The 27,116-nt window shown below is 31.3% G+C and overlaps 6 protein-coding genes across 8 annotated transcripts in view; 4 read left to right on the top strand and 2 right to left on the bottom strand.

The window, feature by feature from the left end:
- The window catches only part of SMC2 (structural maintenance of chromosomes 2), a 6,655-nt gene extending 4,171 nt beyond the window's left edge, over nucleotides 1-2,484 (top strand). Inside the window, exons 6-8 of the mRNA XM_018459591.1 lie at nucleotides 878-1,499; nucleotides 1,568-1,821; nucleotides 2,059-2,484. Of these exons, the coding sequence (XP_018315093.1) occupies nucleotides 878-1,499; nucleotides 1,568-1,821; nucleotides 2,059-2,484 (1,302 nt within the window). The remainder of the gene's footprint in view (nucleotides 1-877; nucleotides 1,500-1,567; nucleotides 1,822-2,058) is intronic.
- A 118-nt stretch (nucleotides 2,485-2,602) lies between these two features.
- LOC108730106 (ribosomal protein S6 kinase delta-1) lies at nucleotides 2,603-6,230 on the bottom strand. The gene is given in 6 exon segments (XM_018459594.1): nucleotides 2,603-2,770; nucleotides 2,874-2,969; nucleotides 3,049-4,177; nucleotides 4,247-4,380; nucleotides 4,587-5,708; nucleotides 5,784-6,230. Coding segments are annotated over 6 exon segments (2,673 nt in total). The 5' UTR covers nucleotides 5,880-6,230; the 3' UTR covers nucleotides 2,603-2,674.
- A 2,785-nt stretch (nucleotides 6,231-9,015) lies between these two features.
- On the top strand, nucleotides 9,016-12,709 carry LOC108730127 (facilitated trehalose transporter Tret1). Of its 3 annotated transcripts, XM_018459621.1 has the most exons (6): nucleotides 9,016-9,095; nucleotides 9,269-9,338; nucleotides 9,489-9,624; nucleotides 9,790-10,280; nucleotides 10,357-10,933; nucleotides 12,643-12,709. In XM_018459621.1, exons 1-6 carry the CDS (start codon nucleotides 9,016-9,018, stop codon nucleotides 12,657-12,659), a joined length of 1,371 nt encoding a protein of 456 aa, XP_018315123.1. In that variant the 3' UTR covers nucleotides 12,660-12,709. The 3 variants fall into 3 exon arrangements, with proteins under 3 accessions (XP_018315123.1, XP_018315121.1, XP_018315122.1); XM_018459619.1 differs by lacking the exon at nucleotides 12,643-12,709 and having other exon boundaries at nucleotides 10,357-11,286; XM_018459620.1 differs by lacking the exons at nucleotides 9,016-9,095; nucleotides 12,643-12,709 and having other exon boundaries at nucleotides 9,276-9,382; nucleotides 10,357-11,286.
- On the top strand, nucleotides 12,415-15,642 carry LOC108730126 (polypeptide N-acetylgalactosaminyltransferase 1). Its single transcript, XM_018459618.1, has 9 exons — nucleotides 12,415-13,013; nucleotides 13,200-13,388; nucleotides 13,517-13,683; nucleotides 13,947-14,121; nucleotides 14,238-14,559; nucleotides 14,670-14,855; nucleotides 14,924-15,172; nucleotides 15,260-15,403; nucleotides 15,493-15,642. Exons 1-9 carry the CDS (start codon nucleotides 12,808-12,810, stop codon nucleotides 15,640-15,642), a joined length of 1,788 nt encoding a protein of 595 aa, XP_018315120.1. The 5' UTR covers nucleotides 12,415-12,807.
- A 577-nt stretch (nucleotides 15,643-16,219) lies between these two features.
- On the top strand, nucleotides 16,220-17,481 carry LOC108730114 (COMM domain-containing protein 3). Its single transcript, XM_018459603.1, has 4 exons — nucleotides 16,220-16,227; nucleotides 16,608-16,734; nucleotides 16,816-17,087; nucleotides 17,232-17,481. Exons 2-4 carry the CDS (start codon nucleotides 16,608-16,610, stop codon nucleotides 17,397-17,399), a joined length of 567 nt encoding a protein of 188 aa, XP_018315105.1. The 5' UTR covers nucleotides 16,220-16,227; the 3' UTR covers nucleotides 17,400-17,481.
- A 2,697-nt stretch (nucleotides 17,482-20,178) lies between these two features.
- LOC108730123 (mucin-3A) lies at nucleotides 20,179-27,051 on the bottom strand. Its single transcript, XM_018459616.1, has 5 exons — nucleotides 26,552-27,051; nucleotides 25,111-25,232; nucleotides 24,863-25,015; nucleotides 24,409-24,773; nucleotides 20,179-24,327 (listed from the first exon to the last, which is right to left on the bottom strand). Exons 2-5 carry the CDS (start codon nucleotides 25,229-25,231, stop codon nucleotides 20,617-20,619), a joined length of 4,350 nt encoding a protein of 1,449 aa, XP_018315118.1. The 5' UTR covers nucleotide 25,232; nucleotides 26,552-27,051; the 3' UTR covers nucleotides 20,179-20,616.
- Between the last annotated feature and the right edge of the window lie 65 nt (nucleotides 27,052-27,116).

The raw sequence follows: 27,116 nt of genomic DNA, 5'->3' as shown, positions 1-27,116 counted from the left end.
TCCAGTCTCTCGCAATCTATTAAATGTCAACATAAACACTCTTCGGTTTGGCACTCTTCTGTTTGGAAATCGTCGTGCATATTCTCGCACCGCCTTTAAAGCATTACCGTTGCAGAAACCGTATACAAAAACCATATCAGCATATTCACTATTAGAATACGTACGCGGCATATTGCAAAAGACAAAATTCATCTACTGTTAAAGGCTTTCAAAGAGCGACTGACAAATTCATAACAGAAAGTGGAAAATGTAATCAAATATGTCGGTGCTAGATATGGCAAGAAATGTAAACATTTTTTTTCGATTTCTCTGAAACGGAGCAAAAACGAGCATATGTCTATAGGACTTTTTTTCTTAGTTTTTTACTCCTCTACACGCTCCCGAAGTTTTGCCATTTAATTTGGAAACACCCTGTATATATACATATGCATTAATAATTATGTTTAAATGTAAATATAGAAAATAAGCAAAAAATGTTTACTTTATGTAGAAAAATTAGATGCCTAGCTTTAAGCTTGTTTTTTTTCATTTGTACAATCCCAGGAACAAGCTGACGTTATTTATCATTATTTTTACATCAAAATGACGTCTTCAACGTGAAAATAACGTCAGAATGTTTGCTAGGATGTATACCCAAGGACTTCGATTCTTTCCCTCTGAAATTTTCACAAACTGAGAAATGACCACCAATGACCACCTTTTTACATTAATGCTCATAGTCCGTGCGCGATTAACGACACGACTCTTACGTCCGCTTACAAATAAATTTGACGTAAAGACGAAATAACCTGAATTTTTGGAAGTTTTAAAAAAGTAATCGAAGGAAAGAATCGAAGTCCTTGAGTGTACATACATATATGTTTATATTTATGTTCAGGTGGCTTCTCTGAATGCAGCTATTGAAGAGCTTACAGAACGAATGACTGCAGCAAAGAATTTAGAAAAGGAAAGCACAAAACGTGCAAAGGACATAGAAATTCAGTTAAAGGATGCAGTGAATATTCGTGAGAAACAATTAAAGGAAGCTGAGAATCAATTAAATATCTTGAAGAAAAAATCGGAACAAAGTCGCAAAGAATGGCAAAAGAGAGAACAAGAGTCGGAAACACTTGAATTAGAAATAAAAGAATTAAAGAAAAGTATTGAAAATGGTGATGAACAATTACTTCAAGTAAATGAGAAAAACAATATGTTTGAAGAAAAAGGAGAAACTCTTCAGCAGCAATTGCAAGAAACCAAAAATAAAGTTACAGAATCGCAAAATAATATTAAGAAACAGAAAGACATTATTAATCAACAAAACAAAGATATACAAAGGTTAATAGGAAGAAAAGAAGATATTATTAAACAAAATAAAGATCTACAATTGGATATAAAAAAATTAAATCACGAAATTAATGATATCAAAAAAGGTGCAGCAGAATGTAAGCAGAAAGTTTTGGAACTCACAAGGAAGTATGAGTGGATTGAGCAAGAGAAACCTTATTTTGGAAAAAAAGGTATTTACAGAGATAAATGTTGTTTAATTAACTTATTGATGTACATATACATCATGTTATATTTTTAGATGGTATATATGATTTTGAAGTTAATAAACCAGAAGAAATGGAACAAAAAGTACGTAATTTAGAAGCAATGCATGAAAAGTTAAGTCGTAATATAAATACACGAGCAATCAATCTTCTCGATAAAGAAGAAGAACAATATAATGATACATTAAAAAAGAAAAGAATAGTCGAGACCGATAAGAATAAAATTCTTGAGACAATTAAGACTTTGGATGAAAAGAAGAAACAAACCTTGCTTAAAGCTTGGAAACAGGTATAATTCTTTTTTGAAATTTACTCCATTATATCAAATCATATATTTAAAAAATCTAATATTTTAAACTTGCTACGTTTTATATGTTTATTTTGTATGGTAATTGGTAAATTATATATTTAAATTATATTATTTTAATCTAATATATAAATAAATTTATTTATACTTAAATAAAAATATTGCAACTGCAATATATGTTCACAATGTATGAAGTATATCGATTTTGTATTTCATTAGGTAAACAGGGATTTCGGTTCTATATTTAGTACTTTATTATCGGGAGCCGAGGCTAAATTACAACCACCAGAGAATGAAACAATAACAGACGGTTTAGAAGTGAAAGTTGGATTTTCGGGTGTCTGGAAAGAGTCACTAGGAGAATTATCTGGTGGTCAAAGATCCCTAGTTGCTTTGTCATTAGTCTTAGCTATGCTTCTTTATAAACCTGCACCGCTTTATATTCTGGACGAAGTAGATGCTGCTCTAGATCTTTCACATACAGAAAATATAGGTACAATGTTAAAGAGACATTTTAAACATTCACAATTTATTATTGTATCCTTAAAGAATGGTATGTTCAACAATGCCAATGTTTTATTTACAACTAGATTTATTGATGGTATGTCAACAATAAGTAGAAGTGAAAAAGTAAGATCTAAATAATTATACATAATAAATTTTGACAAACTCAGTGCTAACATTGTTTTTAATTATTGTATTTAAGTGAAACTATTTTATATCGAGACGTTTTGTTCATCTACAAAATAAGTTTGTATCTCCGTTACATAATAAATATTTATACAATTATTATAACAAGCAATGAAATTTATAAATTCCCTAATAAACATTAAGTTTAAGAAATCATATTTAACCAATCAGTTCTTGCGAAAAACGGATGACGCTTTATTTCATCTATCGTCAGTCGCTCTTCTGGATGATATTTTAACATCTGCAATCACAATTTATAAATAATGTTATACAGAGTTTATTATTTCTTAAACATTAAAAATCATGAGATTAATATTAAAGTGCAGCAGAATGACACAACTTACGCCACATAACAAAGATTTTGCACTTTTCGATAATCTGCTAGGAATGTTGATTGTAGAATGTGAATGAAATGATCCTGGATGATTTCTGATAAACATCTGTGAAACAAAAAGTTAAACTTTGGTATTATGAAAGGTATATAATTTTTTTATAATTAATGTCCAATTTTCAACATACAGTGCCAGTAAGTAGTTCATACAAAATAACTCCGAAACTCCAAACATCTGTAGCGGATGTAACAGGAATGGTCGGAGAAAACATTACTGACTCAGGTGACGAATATGGATATGTTAATTTAGATAATTCAACATTGTGCTGTGGTATAATATAAGTAAGCCGGATATGTCCTGCGTCATCCAGAAGAATATTATCAGATTTGAAATCGAGAATCATGATATTTTGCTGATGAAGTGCTTCTAAAGCTAAAAGAATTTCAGCTGCCCATGACCGAATTACAGTTTCCGGTACTTGCCAAAACTCCTGTTCATCTATATTATTTTCTTTAGTCATATATTGTGTCTCATCAATGTTATAATTAATGTTTGATGAATTTATCTGATCGGATATACTTTCAGTATTATTGTTCTCACAGATCTGTAATACATTATTGGTCAAGCCATTCTGCATTGAAATAGTTTTTGAAGTAGAATTGTTATATAATAAATTGCCCATTTTATTATTTTTGAGTGATTCGCGAGTCGCATAACTTCCATTTAATACAGGTGCACAAATTTTTCTTGACTCATTTGAATTTTCGTTATTGTTCATTAATAAAGAATTATTGCCTTTCAAATCTTTATTCTTTATGAAACCTTTTGTCAAAGGATTCTCTGCAACAATAATGTCATCTACTTTTGTATTACTAGTATTTAATGATTTATTGTGATAAACATTAGATAACGTAAGATCTGATTCTTGAGGGATTTGTGTAACAGTCTTCGCATTCAGCGATGGTGTACTTTCTGAATGTCTCAGTTCCTTACACTCATTTAATCGATTTGCAATAGAATTGCTTTTCTTTAATGTTGCACTAACGGATTGTAATAATTCTTGCGATTTTTCTAATAATTGTATAGTAGGCATTTCCATATAGATCTCACTTTGATCATCTGTTGTACATCGATGATTTCCCTGTACTTTATTGTTTTCTCTAACTATATCCGCTTTATTTGGTTCATAAATATTTTCATTGCTGCTGATTTCTCCATTGACATCTTTATTTATATATGTGTGATTTGAAGTTACATCATATAGACTGTCAAATTCTTTGTAATGTAATCTTATGAAGTCCCATAGTCTTCCACAACTATAACATAATGTAAAATACATATAATTAATATTATATAATATATTACAAATAAATTTGATATTGTACCTTGCATATTGTAGGATTAAAAATATAGTAGTCTCAGTTTCAGTACATGCATATAAATGTACCATATATGGTACTTGTTTATGTAATACATAATTGCTTACACTATCCTCGTAAATACAAGATTTTTCTACAGTCTGAAATTATAAATTACAATTACAAATTTAAAAATATTGTATATTAACTATTTATTACTATATTTGATATATTTCAAAGAAATATATATTATACTATATTTAATATATTTCAAATATATATTATACTAGTCCAAATTTATATTTATTCCTTTATATATAATAAAAAATAAAATTTATATATAAATCATATATGATAGCTAAATAACCTTGATTATTCTTTTACAATTTGCACGTATATCCATTACGAGCATCACGGATTTCATTATTTTAAGCACTTTATAATATTGAAGCTCAGATATTGGCTTTTTTTTTTTTTAAATGTTACAATTTAAATGTTCGTTATATAACTGTTCAGCCCGTGCTAAATACTTTGATATCTTATCTTTTATGCCTGGTACTCTTGTACTGTCTGGATCAAATTGTACACCGTTTATCAGACATGATATTCCCAGTTTGTATTGTGTAAAAGCTTCCTCATATTCGGCTATAGATTCATGTTTAAAGGCTGCACTTATGTGAGCAGCTGCTATTAAGAGATACTGTGTAGAATCTGGCTGTGCCTGTGAATCATTTACCTCCTCTTGTATTATTACAGAATATGTAGAATGTGTATCATAATTTAAAAAGGGTTTACTGATATTGTTGTTCAGACTATCAAATCCTGATACATCGCTGAGTGTTACCATGTTGTTCTTATCAAAACTTTTGTTTTGATGTGCATCATATTCTTTAGTAATAGCGTCTTGCATTTGTAATTTTGCTGTTTTACAGCTTTCTTTTCTATTAACGTTAGCATTCTGTAAATTAATACTGTCATGAGAGTCATTCTTTCTTCGATGTGCAAATTCATTCTTGTTTGCACAAATAACATTTGACAAAGGACATGGATTTGTTAATACATTATGAGATGCTTTTAATGAACATGGAATTTCAAAGGTACTTTGCACTGTATTATCATTTACAAGCACAGGATCACTTAAAGCAACACGATCATCTTCAGACGTGTCTGAGCTCAAGGAATGTGCGCAATCACTACTATAAGTATCTGCATGACTAGTTTCAAAGAATGTTATAAATATATCGCTTGAATATAAGTACGAGTATCGTCCTACAAATTCCAAAAACTTAAGAGCATATTTCTTCCTCTCCTCTACGACTTCGGCTTCAAATCTGCCAAAATATTTTGATTTGGGAAAAGGTGGAAAACTTTCTTTGGTTCCAAAACGCTTGTGCAAGTGACCGAGTTCTGCATGAAGCTTTTTGAAATCATTATAACGCTTCCACACAGACACTTTTGACACTTCTTCATGAGAGGATTTCAGAAATACCTAAAAAAAAAACAAGAAACTTAATATCGAAATCTAAAAGGAAAATATTGTCAGGTGTCATGTATATATATGTACCATAGAAGTAATTTTATAAATTGTAAAGCCCTTCTTGTGCCGCTTTGTTTCAGTAATTATAAAACGTCTAATCCATTTATCTTTTGCAGGTGCCATCACTTAATTCATATTGATCAGTAGGATCTTTCTTACTTAAACAATACTGAGATTTCTAATCTGTTATAATTGTGTAAAATTAACTAAACGCAAAAAATAATTCGTTTGTTCCCTTGTTTCGTTATACATTATGTTATATTTGCAGAGTAACAATAATAATAATATTTTTATTGGTACCCGTGTGAGATCGTTTACGTTTTACGTTGTTCGCATTTTCATACGAATTTTATATATAACTCGAGACATGTTACATTTAACTAAAACAAAAGTGATAGGATATACAGCTTTTCTTATGGGAGTAAATAATCGTCCTCAATCCTCCTTCTTTTGACAGATATGTTCACTGATAACTCACTGATATGTCACATATGTAGAAATATATATACTTTGACTATGTATGTACATACACATGGACTGCTAGTCCCTCATTTTTGCTATAGGAAATGCGTACTCTCGGCACAATTATTAGGCCGCGGTCTATACAATAGATGTCCTTGTTTATCCTGTAGGTTAAACAAAGACACCTATCGTATAAGTCGCGGACTAAGCGTACGGTGTAAACGTAGCCAATAGGTCTATTCGCGTTGCTTGCACTTTTGGCACTCGGCATCTTCGCTTTCTCTCTTTTCAAGGCCAATATATATCTATCTCATTTTAAGTGTAAAAATATTTAGGGATTTCATGCAACGCGAACAGACCTAATATATACTGTGCTCTCGGTGTCGCCGAACTGAAGTTGGCTGAAGATTGTTAAGGTACCTTTTCATGCCAACACTCGACGCTCATTTTCAGGGTCAAATAGGTCACGTGACCAAAATTAACGCTTGATATTCGTCAATTTCTATCATGTGATTTATATTGACGCCGAAAATGAGCGTCGAGCGTCAATATGAAAAGGTACCTGTAGCTCCGCCCCGGACAGTAAAGACTGGGAAATTCAAATGCGAAAGTTGCCATGTTTTTTATAGTAAGACTTTTTCAAGTAGAAAAGGTTTAAATTCATTAAATATTTAGTTGAGAATTGATAGGAAGCCGGAAAAAATCTGAAATGGATGGAAAGGGGACGTAGTATTGTTTTTGAGATTTTGCTATCTGTTACAAGAATTTGTATGTTGATAATAGGGATATAAAACAATGAAAATAAATAAAACTAATAATTTTAGCAATAAATAATGAGAAAAGTATTTAATGAAAGGTAATAATAAATAATTTTTCGTGATTATCTTTGAAAGCACTAACTTTTAATATTATTTTTTTTAATCAAAATTGAAAAAATAATTTAATAAACTTGTCACCAATTATAGGCGCATCCATGTATAATATTGCACTGATCATGACAAGTATTTACATTAACAGAGAAATATTAATAATAAATTAAGATAATTTATGAAGTAATTAAATAAGAAAAGAAATCATAAAAATAATTATTATGAAACAAAATACAATTATTAAAAATTGATTAAATAAAGTTTTTAAAAATTTGGAAAAAAAAAATAGAAATATACTTCTTAAAGACATACCTTTTGCGTGTATGTTCATCCTTAATTTCTGAGTACATTATATATTAATAGGAATTAAGTTACTTGTAGGCAGGCAAGAGTAGGATGGTAAGAAAGTTGCACACCGTAAACGTGCATATACTATAGTCAAATCTCCCTACTCCCGCAGAAAATTAATGTCCGGGACGGGCCTAATTTTCCAGTTTGGCGACACGTCTGAAGTTAGTTACTGGTAGTCTATGGCTGCGTTCAGCAGACTCAACAGTTTTGCAACCGTTTTATGATTGTCTACTGAGATAGGACCATTCTTCTAGATCTAAAAGTATGATCCAATCAGCGCGAAGGAAACTTCCAACAGTTGCAAAACAAACGTTCTGCTGAACGCAGCCTATGTGTATATAGTCAAAGTATATATATATATATATTATGGTAGAATTAAAGAGACCATTTTTGCGCATGCGTAGCTACGTTGATATCCGATGATTGGTATTAGGTCTGTTCGCCTTGCTTACACTTTTTACACTCAGCATCTTCGCTTTCTCTCTTTTCAGCGCCAAATATATATTTATCTCATTTTAAGTGTAAAAAGTGTACGAAAGTGTAAGCAAGACGAACAGACCTATTATCAACTATTGATATAAATTTTCCAATCGCCAATATCTTGGTATTCTAAATTTATTATTTATTATTATATATATAGATGTTTCATAAATAAGAACGCATATAATTATTATTCATATATATTGTTAAAATTGCATTTTTTTCTGTTATTATTATCGACACATCTGCGTGCATCAAGAGTACGTTGTATCAGCTGAAAAATGAATCTTACTATGTAGTTTACGTTTACATACACTTTTTCAGTTGGCGTTAGTGCGCGAAGTTAGTCCTACAAAAAAATTGACGTGATATCTTTCAGATTTTTGTTGACTTATTTGGTTTTATATCATTCTAATTGATTCTAATATGAACACGTGACAACACAAATAGCGAGTATAAAGAAAGATTCTCCTATCTTAGAGAGTTCAAGAGAGTTGTTCAAAAGCAATCTAGAACGAAGGAAACCGCTTGTGTATAAAATATCGGCCCGAATCGGCATACAAGTACCGATAAATATGCTACTGCATTTATAAAGATTTTATATTTTCCATTTTTGATGATAAATATTATCATAAATAGACGTAAGTTCTTTTGTATCATAATATCAAAATTAATTAGAATTAATTATTATTTGATGTTTATCTTCGTTAGTAGATACGACTCGTATAATTCGTTTAATGCATGCAAATATATATGTTCATAATTACATGTTCTATTAATTCAAAAATTTTATTGTATCGATGTGTACATAACCATTCAGAGAAACTAAAACGAATTTGAGATATCAATTTATTAATTTAATTGGATGCATTTTAATGAGATAATTTTAATCACGATTTCAATATATCTTAATATAATAATTATTTCCTGAATATATTTAACAATGTCACTTGTATTTTTACTGCTTTTAAAATTTTATGTAATCTACTAATGAATATGTATCGTATTTTATCATTTTATCGTTTTACTGCTTATTTTTATATTTCAGAAATATTTTAGTTTTTATATTGTTATTATTATTATCATTATTATTGGAAATGAACAAAATAGAAAAAAATGTTGAAGGAAAGATACACACAGTTACAGAACATGATGAGAAACTTCACAATGAAGTCAGGTAAAGTAGATGGAATTTTGCAATATAAGTACATATTAATATTTCTTATTATACATATAATTCAAAAATTATTTGTAAAAATAATTTATATGTTTAAGTTTGAATATATTTAATATTTTATTTGTCTCTTTTATTTTGTTTAAGAATAATAGGAAATTTCAATTTTTTTGCAGTAATTTTCTTCCACGAATTACCAATAGGAACTCAGAAGAGAAAATTACAATGGCAGATGTAATGCCACAGGCAAGTTTTCAATATCTTATACACATATACACGCATATATACAGGTACAGCAATTTTATAAATACAATATACTTACAGATAATTTATAAATATTATAAATAATTATGATACAAGATGATTGACTAAAATAAATAATTACATATCTTTTAGATTATTGCAAGCTGTATAATCCATTGTATGACCATAAAGAGTGGTATAAACATGGCTTACAGTACTATTTTATTAGATGGTTTAGAATCGGATAATGTTGATATGAAAGTAACTGGAAGTGAAGCGTCTTGGATAGGTACATGTTATGATAAAATTTTATATTTGTTTTATATTTGCTTAAGGAGTACACCATAGATTGTTTAGTAGAAAAGAAACTAGAATTGTTATTCGTAGTGCTATTTGATATTAGGTAGAATTGTAGTAATATTATGTATTATTTTACATTTATTTTGTTCTACAGCGAGTCTAGTTACAATAACATTGCCAATAGGATCTCTCATTGCTGGGCCTCTAATGGATAAATTTGGACGCAAAATAGTTTGTTTATTATCTTGTATTCCTGCAGCAATATCATGGGTTTCATTGATATTTGCCAAATCCTTAATAACTATTTATGCGGCTCGAGTTGTAGCTGGAATCTCGGCAGGCTTAACAACTGTTGGTCTGGTTTATATATCGGAAATTACACATCCACAAATCAGACCAATGCTTCTATGCCTTACTTCTGTGTTTGTTTCATTTGGTATTTTAATTCCCTGTTGTTTAGCTGTAATCCTAGATTGGCGCAAGATGAACATAATTTTCTTTGTATTAGAGTGTTTTATTTTCTTTATACTTTACTTTGTACCTGAAAGTCCCTACTGGCTCGTATGTTTTCAAAATGGTATGTTTGATGAAAAACGAATTTGTAAAATGAAATGCAGTTTGAGGCAACTTAACAAAAAGCAAACAGTGAGTACGATATAGCAAGTTTTGCAATATCTATTCGGAATATATTTCAGAATGTCAACAGATAAATGTTTTCTAGATTTATGAGGAAGAATATTCGCGAATCATGGAGACTTGTGGGAACCGTGTAATGAATGATAAAGCGTCAACAAATATTATAGTATCTGTAAAAAATTATTACCACACATTTGCATTCCCGGAAGCCTATAAGCCTATGCTGATACTTTTCGCATTATTTTTGTTGCAACAATTATCTGGTTCTTATGTGATCATATTTTATGCTATTTCTGTTTTTCGCGAAATGGGTGGAACATTTGGCGATTTTAATGAACACGGTGCACTCGTTATGTTGGGTACCATTAGATTCGTTATAAGTATAGTAACAGTTTTTTGTAGTAGAAAATATGGTAGAAGAGTCCTTTGCATCTTGAGCGGGATTGGAATGGCTATTTCCATGTTTCTTTCTGGAATGTATATGCATTTTGCAGTGTCGTACGATGAAAATGGTAATACAGAGGAAACCATGGTGGATCAAAAGTGGTTATTACTATTCTTCGTATTAGCTTACATTTGCACTGGTTCATTTGGATTTATAATTATACCATGGACATTAATTGGAGAATTGTTACCTGTGTCCATACGTGGTATTGGTGGAGGTATCATGGTTTCTTTTGCTTATATAATCATGTTTGCTGTTATAAAGAGTTATCCGTACATTTTGAAAAGCATGACCATCGAAGGCATTTTTTTCTTTTTTAGCTTCGTGTCTTTAATAGGCGCAGTTTTTATATACTTTTTTCTGCCTGAAACTTTAGGCAAATCATTTTCTGATATTGAAAAATTTTTCTCTTCCACAAGAAAGAAAAAAATGCATGATGCAAAGAGATCTGCTAATTCCGGAGATCCTTGATTTTTGTCGCTTTCACTTGGGTTTTATTTGTGTGCGTTTTGCATGATGTAGTATTTGTAAAATTTCTGTTAGGGGAGACGGGACTGTTAATATTATGTACAGGAGACATTTTAATGTCTCAATATTAATCTTGGTAATAAATTGAAAAAAATATAATTAACAGAATAATTTTGTATTTAGAATATTGTAATTGTGATCTTCCTTATATAGGCGAGTAATTTATTTATAAAGATGTCCTTACACAATCATCATAGATATCATTTTGATAATAGATTCCTTGACTGAATTAGTATCGATTTTTCCTCGCCGAAAATATTAAAAAATTAATGATTTTCGAATTATAAATAATCAAAAGGATCTTTTACAAATTAAATTTAAGAGAACTAAATGAATAAGAAAGGTGCATTCTTTAACTGATTTCAGATAATTTATTTTTAATTTGAATTTCAAATTTAGTTACAAAAGTAATATAAAAGATTGGAAAGAGTCACGGTAGATAATGATCTCTTATTTAATATTTTTGCTCTGAAGAAAACTATTTTTTAGAGACAACCAAATAGTCTACTGTCATTAAAAAGACATCCACTGATTGGAATACTTGATACATTTACGGTATTTTTGCTTTAATGCGTTTATTGTTACTAAATATGTACAGATTCAACTTAATTATTCGTATAAGCGGATAATTTATCGGACTTTTTTTTATAAAACTCTTTTATGCAATAAAATGTAAAAAGTAATAATTTTATGAATTTTACAAAATCTTTGCAATGTAAAAGAGCAAGAAAATTTTATTTAGATTGCTAGTAAGGCATGCTTATAGTTTGTCAGCAGATATGAGTAGAAGAATATTAGGGCAAATTAATGCCAATTTATAATTAAGCCTGTCGTGCCAGTAGAGTAGAATTTGCCTATATTTTGACAACAACAGAAGATTGTCAATAGAAACTGTCGTTTTATAATCATCACTTCATTTATTAGGCTACATTATTTAAATATGAAAATGACATAGACTCTACTCGATTTGCACAATGCTATTATATATTTTTTTGCAGCAGATTTTGTTATACTTGGCTTGCTATACTGACAAGATTTGCGGCAGTCACTTTGCAAAATCTGTTTTCGACAGATTGGTTATCTAGTAGTTGATATCGCACACCCCATATGTTATTCTGCGACCTTACAAAAGAGAGAGCGATAGATAGATACATGTATATTAAATGTACAACCGGTTGGAGCAGTTCCATTACGGACACTGATACATATTTAAATTTAACCTTTTCCTTTCTTTCGTTCTTTTTCTTATGTCCATAACGAGCAAGCATATCCAGTACATTGCATTAATATTAGAACATATGCAGCGTTATTACTACATTAATACGATAATTTTCAAATGTGTGCACAAAGTAGGTCGTAGGAATGTTTTAATTCTGAATTTTAATTCACCTGTTACAGATGTGCACGTGATATGAATGAAATATACAACGAGCGATACCGAGCGATACCTCACACGTCTGACAAGTGTTGCTCCATCATAACCTAACGACAACATCCTTATCAACATTAACAAGAACAGCATGTCAATTATCTGATTGTCAGGATGGTATACTCTTGAAAAAGATGATGCTTACTCGCCGCAAGTTTTTGCTGAAACTGTCATTTTGCACATTGTACATAATCGGTATTTTAATCATTGTTAAACAATTCTTTCGTACCAATGACAACTCCAGGATTTCTAAAGAACAATCTGAATATCTAAGAAATAGCAATAACTCACAAACACAGAAAGATGTGGACGTTGCATTACAGAGATTACAAATAGAGAGGTAAATTTGTTTGATGCTGCTTTCTCTAATAATAGCAATTTATTTATCCACAAATTTTATGTAATTATCTTTCTTTGTTTTTTACTGAATCAAAATATACTAGACTGATGTGATACTAATAAAATAATTGTTAAAATAACAGTATTTTGTCTAATGTGATATTAGACCAAAATGATATTTTATAAGGTATGAACAACAAATATCAAAATTTGAACATGATATTGTACCTGGTCTTGGGAACAATGGGGAACCTGCTTATTTATATGGAAGAGAGAAGATTCTAGGTGAAGCAGCACTTGCAAATAAAGCATTGAATGTCATTCTCTCAAATAAGATATCATTAACCAGAAAATTACCAGATATACGTGACCCACTGTAAGATTTTAATATGTATAGAATAGCGCGTTTGAAAAGATTATTTTTATATAAATATAAATTATATGTAAATATATATATATAATATTCTTAGAACTTTGTATTTTTAAATGAACTTTATATTGCAGATGTGTGAATGCTACGTATGACAAATTATTACCAAGTACTAGTATAATAATTATTTTTTATAATGAACCATGGAGTGTTCTATTACGCACAGTACATAGCGTTTTGAAGGGTTCTCCACCTAATTTATTAAAAGAAATTATTTTAGTGGACGATCATAGTCAAGAAGGTATTGAAATTAATATGATTAATATATAAATTAATATATTAGTGGTTTTCAAAAATGTATATTTGCCAGATAAGTTGTATGTCAGGTTGTGCATCATTTTAAGTTAGCAGTAATGCTCGCGAAATACTTTTTCTATAAAATAATCTTTATATAAGAGATAAATTATTACATAATAAAATGATGTAACATTTAATATTATGGGAATTCAATATATTAAATAATTAATGTTATATGTAAAATGTATTTTGTGTGTTAATTTGTAGAAGAGCTTCAGGGACAATTGGATTATTATCTTTTGACGCGTTTACCTGCCAAAGTAAAGCTACTGAGATTATCACATCGACAAGGATTAATACGAGCTCGTCTTCATGGGGCTAAAAATGCTACAGGCGATGTTCTTGTCTTCCTGGATGCACATTGTGAAGTTATCAAAGACTGGTAATTTTCTGATATTAATTTAACTAGAAGACAATATTTTTCCTATATCTTTTATATCCTAAAATTATTAAAATAAGAGAAAACTTTATTAATATATACTATTTAATATAATGTAGGTTACAGCCTTTGCTGCAACGAATAAAGGATAATAAAAATGCTGTACTAATGCCAATAATTGATAACATTTCTGAGGAGACATTAGAATACTTCCACGATTATTCCTTTCTAGTTGGTGGTTTTACATGGTCGGGACATTTTACATGGATAGATGTTCAGGAACACGAAGTCGAATCGCGTTTCTCTCCTATATCACCAACTAGATCTCCTACTATGGCAGGCGGTCTATTTGCAATTAATAGAAAATACTTTTGGGAAATCGGTAGTTATGATGATAAGATGGATGGTTGGGGAGGCGAAAACTTGGAAATATCTTTCCGAGTGAGTGAAATTTTTTAAGTATGTTTATTAATAAGCTTGTAGTATAATTATAATTACAAGCATGTGCTAAAAATTTTATATTCGTGATATAAATTGGTATTCTGTAACAGATTTGGCAATGCGGTGGCACACTAGAAATCATTCCTTGCTCTCGAGTTGGACATATATTTCGAAACTTTCATCCATATAATTTTCCAAACGATAAAGATACTCACGGAATAAATACTGCTCGTTTAGCATTTGTATGGATGGATGAATATAAAAGGTTATTTTTACTTCATCGTAGTGAATTCAAGGTAAGATCAGACATTACGTGATTAAAATCCTTTTGCATTGCAATTATACAGATAAATAAAATCCACAGGACAATCCAGAACTCATTGGAGATATAAGCGAACGTTTGGAATTGCGGAAAAAGCTCAAGTGTAAAAGTTTCAAGTGGTATCTTAATAATGTTTACCCACAAAAATTTATCCCTGATGAAAATGCAATAGCTTATGGTCGTGTCAGATTGCGCAATAGACGACTGTGTTTAGACAATCTGCAACATGAGGATGATAAACCATATAATTTAGGATTATATAATTGTCACTCTAAGCTATATCCAAGTCAAGTATGTAAATATCAGTACAGATCACATTAACGTACTTCTATTCGAATTTAAATTTAAAGAAATTAGTTGTATTTGGGCAATTTTTAGTTTTTCTCATTGAGCAAGTCTGGTGAATTACGGAAAGAAGAGATCTGTGGAACAATATTGAATACTGATTCAAGACCGTATACACAAATTGAAATGTCTGACTGCAGCAGTAAGAAAGACGGAAAGGAATGGATATTAACAAAGGTGCTATATTAATTTTTAATATTTAAGTATTTTTACATAATTCGTGAATGATTAAAAAATGTATTGTGTATCACGATTTTTAATCATAGGATGGCAGAATAATACATGTAGAAACTGGTCTATGTCTCGATGGTTCTAAATTGCACAATAATGAAGATGTACGAGCAGCTCGCTGCACTAATGCACCAGATCAGTTTTGGAAATTTGATTTTTACTCTAATAAAGTATTGTCTACATAGCATTGTGTTGTTCTTCTATTTTACTAGAGTATATTCAAAGCTTTTTTTACTCTTCGTAAAATGTATTTATATTTTCTGCAAATTTAAAAATGGTAATTATTACATTATGTTTATTATCACTAGAAAAATTTATATTTTACAGACTACCTTTTAAATTTAGAAAAAAGTGGCATTCATGTTTTATTTTTTTGGGGAGGGGCTTACAAAATTTTTTTATTTCTTTATCTTTTGTATCATTAATAAGACTTTTAAGCAGAATTTTGCATTTTGACTTTTAAAAATTTATAATAAATGAAAATGTCTTCTGCGCCTTTTAATTGTAATACGATATAATTTTAGCAAATTTTTATTTTGACATTTTTTATAAATAATCGTTTTGTCAATCCTGAAAATTGTTAATTTATAATAAATATTACATTTTTTAATATTTTTGCCGCAATAGAAAAAATACGGGTCTGTAATTCATAATTATTCCGAATGGTGTCTCTATAGTCTCGGTCTTTCCTGCTAACTTAACTAACCTCTACTGGAGATTAGTAAGAAATTTTATGTCAAATAAGTGATAATAATTAGAATTGTTTAAAGGTATTCAATTTAAATCTTTCCGAAAAAAGACAGATATTATGTTTTGACATTTTCATACAAAAAATAGCTATCACATAGTTCAGTATCAAAATAAGAAAAAATTTTGACATATTTATAAATATCAGATATGAAATGTCCATATAAACAGATATTTAACACATTAATCCTAATATAATTTTTGTTTTATTCATATTTCAGGCAAATCTAATTGATATTAAATGACAAATTATTATAAACTAATAATTAATACTGTAATTTTCAAAAACTTGAAATTGTTGAAGTACATGTGCACAAGTTAGCTTATTTTTGTTAACAGTTACTTTTAAGATATTTATTTGTATTTATATGTATTAAAAAGTGTATTAACATTATATTATGAGATGGAATTGGCAAAAGAAATTGTCGATGGCCTGGCAAGCATCCAAAATAGCAACATTTTGCCTGAAGAAGCATTTCTACAGTTATTAGATATTATAATGTTATATATTTCTAAAAACAATGGAAAAAGTAAATAAGTCTTAATTTTCCTCAAAATACAAGAATATTTGAAATACAAATGTTTATAATTAATTATATCTTTTATATCAGGTATCGCAACTATTCATCCATCCAAGTCAGATTTGATAAAGGCTGCAGTTTCTAATGTATCCTGCCTCTTTATAGAGGCTGCTCGACATGATTACGATGAGGAAAGCTTAAAACATTTTCTACATAATGAACATATTAATGGACATAGAATTGAAACGCTATGTAGTACATATATAAACAATAAACAAAATATCCAGACTCAACTGGAATTGATAGGAAATAGTTTACCTCATGTAGTGGATATAGATTGGCGTTTACATCATTGTGTTAAGGTAAATTCACTAGTCTCTCTCTAGTAATGTTATATATATTATGTTACCTCACATAATGTAATTCAACAGTTGAAAATAATTTCTTGTAAATTATATTATGTAATCTATATATATAAAAATTAAATATTTTGTTTTTTGATGCAGATTAGCACTCGGTTTACCAACATACCAATTTATAACATACGAATAAGTACAAAAGAATGTGATCAAATGAGACATGTAATATTTACATGTACTATACAACAGCTACAAGAGTTGGTATACAAGTTGAAGGATGCTATAAGACACATTGAAAAAATGTCTAATATATAAACTTCTAATGAGTGATTATAATGTACAGTTAATAGTCTTTTTTCAGTTTTGCTTTGGCAATAATTTAAGAATAATGTTTTATATGAATAATAGTTTTCTGTAAATGCAGTCAATTATATTTTTCATAATTAGTGAAGAGAATCTTTGAATTCCATGTAGAATCTATTTTTTTTTCATGTGTTTATATATGTATATGCATATACATATACGCCTATATAAAAACTGCTTAAAAATACATCTTTTATTTTGCAGCCCAGTTTATTTAAAATTTTGTTTTTGTTAGACGTATTATAATGTAGAGTTTATCCCTTTATATAATTAATTAAATATAAAGTTGTGTTAATTAATAATTCTTTTTCTATTACTATATGTAATATATATTTTATAATCATAGTACATTATATACAAATAAAATTTTGCATATCTAAGAGAAATTAATTTTCAATTATTAAAATTATTTAGCAAACAAAATTTTTCACTTTGTTGATGTTTTTCTCAAATTATGCTCAAAATATTTACTCTTTCATCAATACGCACGATCATATAAACGGACAAAACGCATAAATATATTAAAAAATGGAAGTATATGTGGAGATAGATAAATAAAGATGAGAAAGAAAACAATGGAGAAAGCTTGGAAAGTACAAACATAAAACGAAGAAAGTGAACAAGTGGGAAGTGGAAAGACAGAAAGACAGAAAAATATTATACTTTACGACTAATAATTTTGCTTTGTTAAAATATTTTCTCCATCTCTAGGATGAAGTAACGTAATGATCACAGTGTTTAATTGTCAACTAATTTTTTTGTCGTAGTTATATCGCATACAGTTTATCATTTTTATTGTTCCATATTAATTATTCGATATATGATAGGATAAGGCCTCGGACATTTCACTACCATTAGCAGTCTTCGAATATTTTCAAAATTACCCTCGAAATTACATTGTTTTTGTTTCGATATCGGACTGGTCTTAAAGCAAAAAATGTTTAATTTACTCATAGTAAATGTGAAAACAATGAATTCTCTAACGAGATTTTACATAACTTTGATAACAAGGATAGTTATTTTACAGCGAATTTTTTCCGATTTTCGTTTTTTTTAAATTACTATCTTCATAAGTTTCTAATGAGTGTACAGTGAAGAACAAAAATGCTGTTCAATTCAGATGTAAGGCTTATTCCTTTTAGTTGAACTTCTTGGACGGTTTATCTTTTCTGTTTTTCTTTTTACACGGGAAAGAAAAAAAAAAAGAGATAAACTGTGCAAGTTCAGCTAAAAAGAATAGACCTACAAGTGAATAAAAATACCGTTGCACCGAGTTTTTTCTCTACAAATCTCATCTTTTTCTCCAGCAATTGATCAGATAGTCAGCCACTGAGGAGAAAGCTCAGTGCAAATGCAATTTAGTTTCTCTACATCAGAACAAAATAGCATTTTGACTCTCGAATGTACAAAATGACATTTAAATTCAATTTTATTTTTACATACTTTAACTGATATCTAATGTGATAAATACACATGCATATACACATTAATGTTATAACAAAATTAATGTTATACAAAAATATATTACCTCAAAAAAATATTAATCGAAAATGTATGTATAAGTGCGTAAAAATATTAAAATTGAAAATGAAGTTTTCTCACGGAAATATTATTGCATCACATAATATAATCCCGTATAATTCCTTTTAATATAAATAAAGGGTCTTTCAAAAATATTCAATGCTGCGGACTATATAAATTTTTGTTATCAACCTTATGTGATATAAAAATGTATAATTTAAATTTAGGTAACATTATTATTAATTTAATTACCTTAACTATATACTTAATACTTCTTTTATACACATATTTGTGTGCTCATTATATGGGTACTCTCTTCTACTACAAAGAACTATGTGTTGACACGTTTTTCATAAACATGTTTTTCCATAATTACATTTCTCGAAAAAGTGATCGCGACATTTTTAGTTACTTAATGCTAAGGAATAACTTTGCATCCATTTAATATGCACGAGAACGCATATTATGTCATTAAGACATTTAATGTGTTATACATTATGCTATTAATTAACAAATTAACAGCAAGCGTATGCACTAAGAGAGATACAAATCATATAGTTGATTTAAATATATAACTTTAATGATAAACCTGTTTTCCAAGTATTTAGTGCACAACTTGTATCCATATCCGTGAAAAATATATGCTTCATTATATATTGCAATATATATAAAATATGTGTAACGAAGAAAAATATGACATAGAGACTGCCTCCCACTCGAAATATATTACTTTTTTTCCGCTACTCGAGACACATTTCTTTTTTATACAGAAACTTTTTTATATATAATTTTCATACAGAAATTTTTTCATATAGAAATAATTTTACATACATTTTGATAAAATACTGTTTAATAAAATTTCATCATACGACATTTAATAAGAAATATACATTAGAGAATTGTTAGAGATTGTAATAGGAAAGAGTCAAGTAACAAAGAGTCACTTTCGTTAAATAGAAATCGATTTAGAAACCATTTAAAATGAATAATGTACGACTAAAAGGAAAGACATATATATACAATTGAAGTGGGATACGCCGTGTATACATATATCTGTACATGCAAATATAATAACAACGGAGAGTTAACATCATTAACGTCGTTAACGTTAATAACGGTGTTGGATATGCATATGAAAATTCAGACGATCATAATTATATATCTCATCCAACGTATACCTATAAAATAATATATTCAACGTAGTGTCATATAACTCATTTATAATAAAAAATAATTAAATCTTTCACAATTGCTATTTACAAAAATGTACAAATTCCTAACACTCTTGAAATCTTCAACAATGATCATAAGTGCTTTTTTTGCTGCTTACACAATGGGCATATTGTAAAAATTTCTCATTCAGCTTGTAACAGGCTTATTTTCCGATGTTTTCTTCATAACTCGTGCAGATGTCAAGCGCGGTTTTTTATAAATATCCAAATATGTATATATATATAAATACATACATATTCAATCATGCAGTTGGAAACATTAGAATTACTGGCAGTAAACATCAGAATATGGGCTGTGTATAAGCTTGTTCAGGATTGACCTTACACTTGAGCCACGCCATCTCGAATTAAATGCAACTGATACGCGTAGCAAGATTTTTATGACTCGCATCTAAAGACGATTAATCCTCTCTTGATCACGTCTCTGCCTTATTTTTTTGTACTTCAGATTTATTACCCTGTATCTGCTCACTGCTCTTGCCGAGATCTTCGTTCTTGGAACCGTCTGCTGACGAGTCATTGATATTGGCTTGTGTGTTACTCTTCGGAATACTATTCCGTTCTTTGGGTGAAGACCGTTCTACTTGGCCCTCTCGTTCGGTCGTCTCTGCTGTCGTAGTCTTCTTCTCGTCATTACTATCGGCTTCTTTAGATTTCTTACTTGCAAATTGTTCTATTGTAACATCGCCGTTGATTTTGGCTGCTTGGTTCTTTTCCTTTTTGTCGTGCAGGCTCGCAGCATTGTCAGCAACTTCTACACTGCATTTCGCTTCCATAAGCTTCGCCTTGGAGCTGTCTTCTTTACATCGCGCGGTCTCTTGTACCTTTCGCGCCTCTATTTCTTTACCTTGTTTTCGTTCATTAGCGCTACTTGGCGAGCTCGAATTCTCGGGTACTTCGGCGTTTGCCGTAATCGCCACCAAGTTGAGCGAAGAAGAGTTCGATTTAGCGAGCTGCGCCTCAACGTTGGCATCGTTCGTGTCCATCGTGGACGATGTTTTGACAACGTTGGACGTCGGACTTGATGACAAACCGCCAGTTTTGGATAGATTGAACGCGTTGAGTTCTCGTTGCAGTGACACAGACACTGGTACGGCTACGCTTTTGGAGAGAAGTAATGCGACATTGCCCACCGTCGACGTGATCGGCGACTGCGATTCCACCTTCCCAAGATTGAACGTAGATGAGATCGAGCTAGGCGACGAGGCCTTGGGCGACTTTGGCGAGGATGAATGCGTGCTGGGTGGTATTCTCTGTACCGTCGGCGATTGGCCAACCACTGGCGCGTAACCAGTAGTCTGCGGTATATAACTCGATCGCTGATACAGTTTGTTGATCGAAGGCGGTAGACTACTGTGGAAGGCACTAGGAGGCCGAATGCCGATAGGCGATCGTATCAAAGGATTCGGAAATCGGCTTGCGTCTGGGAACGGAGACGGAAAATGAGAATATATGATCCGGGGATTCGTGTTGGGCGTGGGAGATGGTATGAATGGATTAGTCGACAACATATTTACCGGAGAATTCCTTGGCGATATAGGCGAGCCGGAGTTTCGACATATATCCCGTGAAAACGGGGTATTCTGATAGCTTCGAGCGTTCGGCGAATAAAGTGGTGGTGAAACGATCGGTGAATTAATCGTCGAGACGATGGGCGACAAAGTCTTAGGATCGATTTTCATCATATTGAGAGTACCACCCTTCGTATTGGTTGTCGATTGGTCTTTCTCCTTCGTGTCGCTTGCGACCCCGTACATGGGCTTCACACCTGATGCGGGATTACCCAAGTATCGTGGCATGTTTCGCATCTTGAAGATTTTAGCCGGTTTAGATGGGATCTGCTTGTTCGTACTCTCGGACATAGAAGTCTGAGTTTGATTTTGCATCTCCTTCGCCTGATTCTTCGCCGCTACGTAATTATTTTTCGATAATGTAGGGTTCCAAGACTTGGGTGGATCGCGCAACGTTTTATATCCAATCGATTGATTCTGCTTCTTGAGAGGCGCTAATCTCTGGATTGCGTGAGACGACGCCGGTACCGAAGACGTTGACACCGCCAGCACATTGGCAGATGTAGACATAGGTAAGGCAGGCTTGGTGTTTTTATCCATTGTCGTCGCATTACTACTTGGAGTGTACACTGGTATATTCGGGATATTCGGTATATGCTTCATCGCTGTATCTGAATTGATGGGTAATAATGGCGAAGGATTCTTCTTCGCGCTTATTCTAAGCAGATCTGGCACTTCCGACTTATGCGCATCTACCCTGTTCTTCTCCTTTGAATTTTCTCCTATCTTAGCACAGATATCATTGATCTTCGAGCCGATCGTGTTGGAACCGATTTTTGCGCAAATTTCGTTCAGATTTGTACCCTTTGCGGCTACGTCCTGCTTGCGCATAGATATTTGTTTCATCAGAGATATAGGGATTGCATCCGGACATGGAGGTATCGGGCAAGCACCGATCGATATTGGTTTCGACATCGCCGTTGTAGTGATCGTTGCTGTGGATGCAGCCGTTACAGTATTTACATCTTGACCTATGTTACTATAGTTATTCTTCAACGACGTAGGTATAGAATACACATTTATGGGTGATGTTTGCATGTTGAATTGAGGCATCGGCGATATTTGGTTGTTGGATGTTGAACAAGCAATGGATGACGTTCCTAACTGTTTCTGAGGTATGCTACTGGAATTCTTTAGTGCTGATTTTAGAACGGCTGAGTTAGTTACGATGTCGTGAAGCGAGAAAGGAAATGTTGATGTTGTCTGACTAATCGCAGCTGTAGAAACGTTTGGTACAGTAGACACAATATCCTCACTCATCGTGACTATATTGTTCGATAATCTCTGATTGACCATACTGACGGCGTGACTCGTTCTCGGAGCAGACTCTGACGATGTTAGTACAGGCGAGTTTCTCTGTTCCAATAAATTCAAAGCCTGTTGCAAATCAATACTTATACTTTGATTATTCTTCTCGTCGAGAGGTTTTTGTTTATCAGATACTGACAAGGAATCCGAAATATTTTGAGATGCCACTGTAGTAGACACAACCGATTTTTGTGAAGGAGTTGCCATCGAAACTGATACTTTACTCGTTACATTCTCACAATTTGTTTGCGCCTTCGCATCAGTAAGTTTTGTATCTTCGGTCGATGATTTTACATCGGATTTTTTCATACCTTGCTGAAGCATCGCTCGTTTTTCCTTCGGCGCTTTCTTGGAATAAGTGTTATTAACTTGACCTACTTTCGGTTGAAATTGTAATTTTGCACTCAATGCGTCGATTTTTGATCCAACACTTAACATTTTTGCTTCACTTGAATTTTTTATGCATTCCTTCTGAGATTCAGTCTGAAAATCCGCACTATTGTTGTTATTATTTATTGACATCTTTTCCGCATGTGCATCTATCTTTTCTTTATCTTCGATTTCAACTACTTTCTTCTCTGTAAATTGTGTTGCTGATTGATCAATAGTTTTTTGCCCTTGTGAAACTGTCTCAGATTTGTCTTCGACATTAGCAGTTTGATTTTGGACTTTTACTTCTTGTGCATCTTGTTGCGATTTTGCAGAAGCGGTGCAATTTCTTGTTTCATTTGCCTGTTTTGTAGCAGCTCCATTGTGCTGATTTGTTAATGGTATACAATTCTTAGTCGGTGAATTCTCGTTAGTAAACTTAGCGTCACTCGTAACAAGGAATGCATCGTTCGGATCAGAAAATATTGGATTTTTCGTTATTTCTACAGGGTCAATCATCAAACTAGATTGCATTATTTCTACAGATTTAGGTATACCACAATTTTCTATCACCGAATCTGCTTTATCAGCTTCCGCAATGGAGGCTATAGTCTCCTCTGAAATTTTCTCATCTTGTAAAGTCTCAACGTCCCTTTTATGTACTGTATTCGATATATCGGTTATACTCATTACTCCTGTTTCCGATATTTTTAATTGTACCTCTTTCCACTCGCGTTTCAACGATTTCTCATCCTTTATTTCTATAGAATCAATACCAGCATCTATTAATGATTTTTTGTAGTTTGCATTGTCTTCCGATAATTTCAAGCGTTTTGAAGATATTTCAAATATCCTATAACTTAAGTGTAATGGTACTTTCTGCAATATAATAACAATATTGCTTTAAATAATATGTACACATCGTAATTGAATTCAATATTAAATAAATTAAATACGTACCCGCCTCCAATGATAGATATACATTACATCCATTAGTGAGTAACTACTGCATAATGGCTCCTCTTCGTACATTATATCAACTCTATTTACATCACCAAGGCCATATTTGGCTCTTATTAGTTTTTGTAAATGGAATATTGTGACTGCTGCAGGACATCGAAAATATCGTCTTAAAATGGAATTCTCAGTATTCGTCTCACTTAAATCTTTTGTACGAGGATCAGAATATTCCAGGGACAAGCTGAGGGATTCATCCGGAGAATATATGTGCGATTCTATAGGTTCTCCACGAGCTTCTGGAGACATTGCTTGAATACATGCTTCTGGATGTTTTGCATAAAATTCTCTCCGACATCGCATTTCGTCTGAAACAATGTTGTTATCATCGTTACCATCTCATACATAATATGTGTGATATAAGAGGAAATAAATTCTTTTCTTAGCAAAAACATACTTTGATAACATCCAGGTACCAGTTTATAAACAATATCCTGTAATATATGGTCGGGACGTATATTTAATAGTGGCCTACTTTTGTGAACCTGTACTTCGCAGATTGGACAATACTTGTTACTCTCCAAATATTTAACAATGCAACTTTTGCAAACTGTAAAAAACATTAAAGATCTTATAATATATTTAGCTACTAGTTAAAGTTTGAATATACAGCGTTATATATGACATAATAGAAAGATACTGTACACGAGTGTAAACATTCTATAATAGTAGTCGCATCGATAAAATATCCACCACATAATTTGCATGTCAAGTGTTCATTAAGTCTGGCCAAACACACTCGTTGTCCACCACTCTGCCCTGACATTCTATAACACAATACACAAAAATTATCAAATATATCATCTTTGTATAAGTAAAATTAACAAAGTTTAATAAAATTAAGTATACCGTTAATTATAAAATTGATAATGTAATTTGATCATCAATTATATCAATACAATAATACACAATATTTATCTATGGCATATTTACATAAGTATTTATTTAATTATTATTAAAAGAATGTTAAAATTAAAGAATTTTGATAATTCCGAATATCGTCATAAGTAAGATGTAAATAGCACTTTTTCAACAGTCTATAAATAACTTTTTAACATGGTATCTAAATTCTTATAAGTTATTTAGTTTACAATATAAAACCATTTTAATTCAAACAGCAAGTGAGTCAATAGCTGAGAGTCATAAAAAAATGTTGAAAAATTAAATCTAAGATTATATAAAAATTAATTCTAATAAATTTATATAATCTAATCTAATGTAATAATTTCTTTTACTTTACACAAAAATATAAAAATAGAGCTGTATGTTCAGAAACATTATCCTATGTATGTTTTATTAATATTTAGCGTTCAATATTCAATGAATAAGATTAAAATAATACATGAAAGCATTCAGGAATATCTTCTACTTGACATTCCACAAGCATAATTTGGTTTTGTTTAACATTTGATAAATAATGATTCCACAAATGCCGCGAGCGTCAAGTGGAACACAGCCTAGGTAGTATTTCTGAACGTAGCTCAGTGTTATGGTAAAATACGTTTCTTTAATCATTAAAGAATGAATTCACTTGAATGCCATGTTATATAAGTCTTTTTACATTTATCTAATCTGTTAGAGCAAAATTATGTTAAGTATCTTGGTAATACAAGGTTACTCAAATATATTTTCTAAGTAACATATAAATGTACAAATCTATTCTATCATATACAAGTACATGAATTATGTTTACTATCAAATTAACAGGTGATTAAATTAATACCATAATTTTATATGAAATACACACAGCCGATACATAATTCATATTATTAATATAACCAAACTAAAAGACAGTGCAACAGCTGCTAAATACAAACGATAAAATTGATTGGAGCAAAAGCGAAGGATATACAATAAGATTAATAAGATTAACGAATTTATTTATATATATATGTATGACACCGTTTCTTTCCAAAGGGAACGGTAATCGAATAACGGTTCAGAAAATTGAAAAAACATTCATGGAGTCATAATATATGGAACGATCTCTCAAACACATTTGATGTTTCATGAGCAACAAAAAGAGATGTTAATTACTTAGTGCCGCTTGGTACATACATGCCGCAAATGTCCTGGACAGACTTACGTGACGAACGAAGCGAAAATCGTCCGTTTTATTTAGTAATCGTCATTTGGCCTCAAAAGTCAGGAAAGTTGGGTCAGATGTAACTTGTCACGGGTTGCCATCACATCCTGAGAAACTGGATTTCTTACATTCTTCGAGCGACGATACTTTCCGCAAATGTACGGGAGATTGATAAAGCGGTAATGATGCACGATCCAATTCGCTTCAGTAGCGTGTATTCATCCTAAAATAGACTACAATGCTACCGAAAACTGCGCGTACGACAGCAGAACAAAATGGCGGATAAACAATCGTATGTGCGACACTCGGGAAAACATTGCGCAGCGCCCCAAATTAGACGAGTTCGACATCAAAACTTGCGATCTCTCCGATAGTATGAGCGGCACAAAATGGCCGTGCGTAATTATTCACATATTATTACAGCGCAGGTAACCAATCGCGAAACTAATTTAAAGAAACCATATTGCTCCATGTCCGCATATATATCGAATTCAATATTCAATCGCTTGCATCATTTTGCGTAATGGCTGTTATACATGAAAGTCCGAGCTCGAATCAGACTAGA

This window comes from Mycetomoellerius zeteki, unplaced genomic scaffold (assembly GCF_001594055.1).
Source record: "Mycetomoellerius zeteki isolate Tzet28-1 unplaced genomic scaffold, Tzet1.0 scaffold848, whole genome shotgun sequence".
NCBI lineage: Eukaryota > Metazoa > Arthropoda > Insecta > Hymenoptera > Formicidae > Mycetomoellerius > Mycetomoellerius zeteki.
The sequence above is the reverse complement of the archived record's forward strand: the minus strand, read 5'-3'. Positions and strand labels throughout refer to the sequence as shown.

What these genes read in the sequence shown, in the direction of transcription:
- LOC108730126 (XM_018459618.1), top strand. Translation starts at nt 12,808, where the DNA reads ATGATGCTTACTCGCCGCAAGTTTTTGCTGAAACTGTCATTTTGCACA. An exon ending in CAGAGATTACAAATAGAGAG is followed by an intron (nt 13,014 to 13,199) that starts GTAAATTTGTTT and finishes ATATTTTATAAG; the next exon opens with GTATGAACAACAAATATCAA. An exon ending in CTAAGCTATATCCAAGTCAA is followed by an intron (nt 15,173 to 15,259) that starts GTATGTAAATAT and finishes GGCAATTTTTAG; the next exon opens with TTTTTCTCATTGAGCAAGTC.
- LOC108730127 (XM_018459619.1), top strand. Translation starts at nt 9,016, where the DNA reads ATGAACAAAATAGAAAAAAATGTTGAAGGAAAGATACACACAGTTACA. An exon ending in AAACTTCACAATGAAGTCAG is followed by an intron (nt 9,096 to 9,268) that starts GTAAAGTAGATG and finishes ATTTTTTTGCAG; the next exon opens with TAATTTTCTTCCACGAATTA. An exon ending in AACTTAACAAAAAGCAAACA is followed by an intron (nt 10,281 to 10,356) that starts GTGAGTACGATA and finishes AATGTTTTCTAG; the next exon opens with ATTTATGAGGAAGAATATTC.
- LOC108730123 (XM_018459616.1), bottom strand. Translation starts at nt 25,231, where the DNA reads ATGTCAGGGCAGAGTGGTGGACAACGAGTGTGTTTGGCCAGACTTAAT. An exon ending in TATAGAATGTTTACACTCGT is followed by an intron (nt 25,016 to 25,110) that starts GTACAGTATCTT and finishes TGTTTTTTACAG; the next exon opens with TTTGCAAAAGTTGCATTGTT. An exon ending in GGTACCTGGATGTTATCAAA is followed by an intron (nt 24,774 to 24,862) that starts GTATGTTTTTGC and finishes ACATTGTTTCAG; the next exon opens with ACGAAATGCGATGTCGGAGA.
- LOC108730114 (XM_018459603.1), top strand. Translation starts at nt 16,608, where the DNA reads ATGGAATTGGCAAAAGAAATTGTCGATGGCCTGGCAAGCATCCAAAAT. An exon ending in TTCTAAAAACAATGGAAAAA is followed by an intron (nt 16,735 to 16,815) that starts GTAAATAAGTCT and finishes CTTTTATATCAG; the next exon opens with GTATCGCAACTATTCATCCA. An exon ending in GTTTACATCATTGTGTTAAG is followed by an intron (nt 17,088 to 17,231) that starts GTAAATTCACTA and finishes TTTTTGATGCAG; the next exon opens with ATTAGCACTCGGTTTACCAA.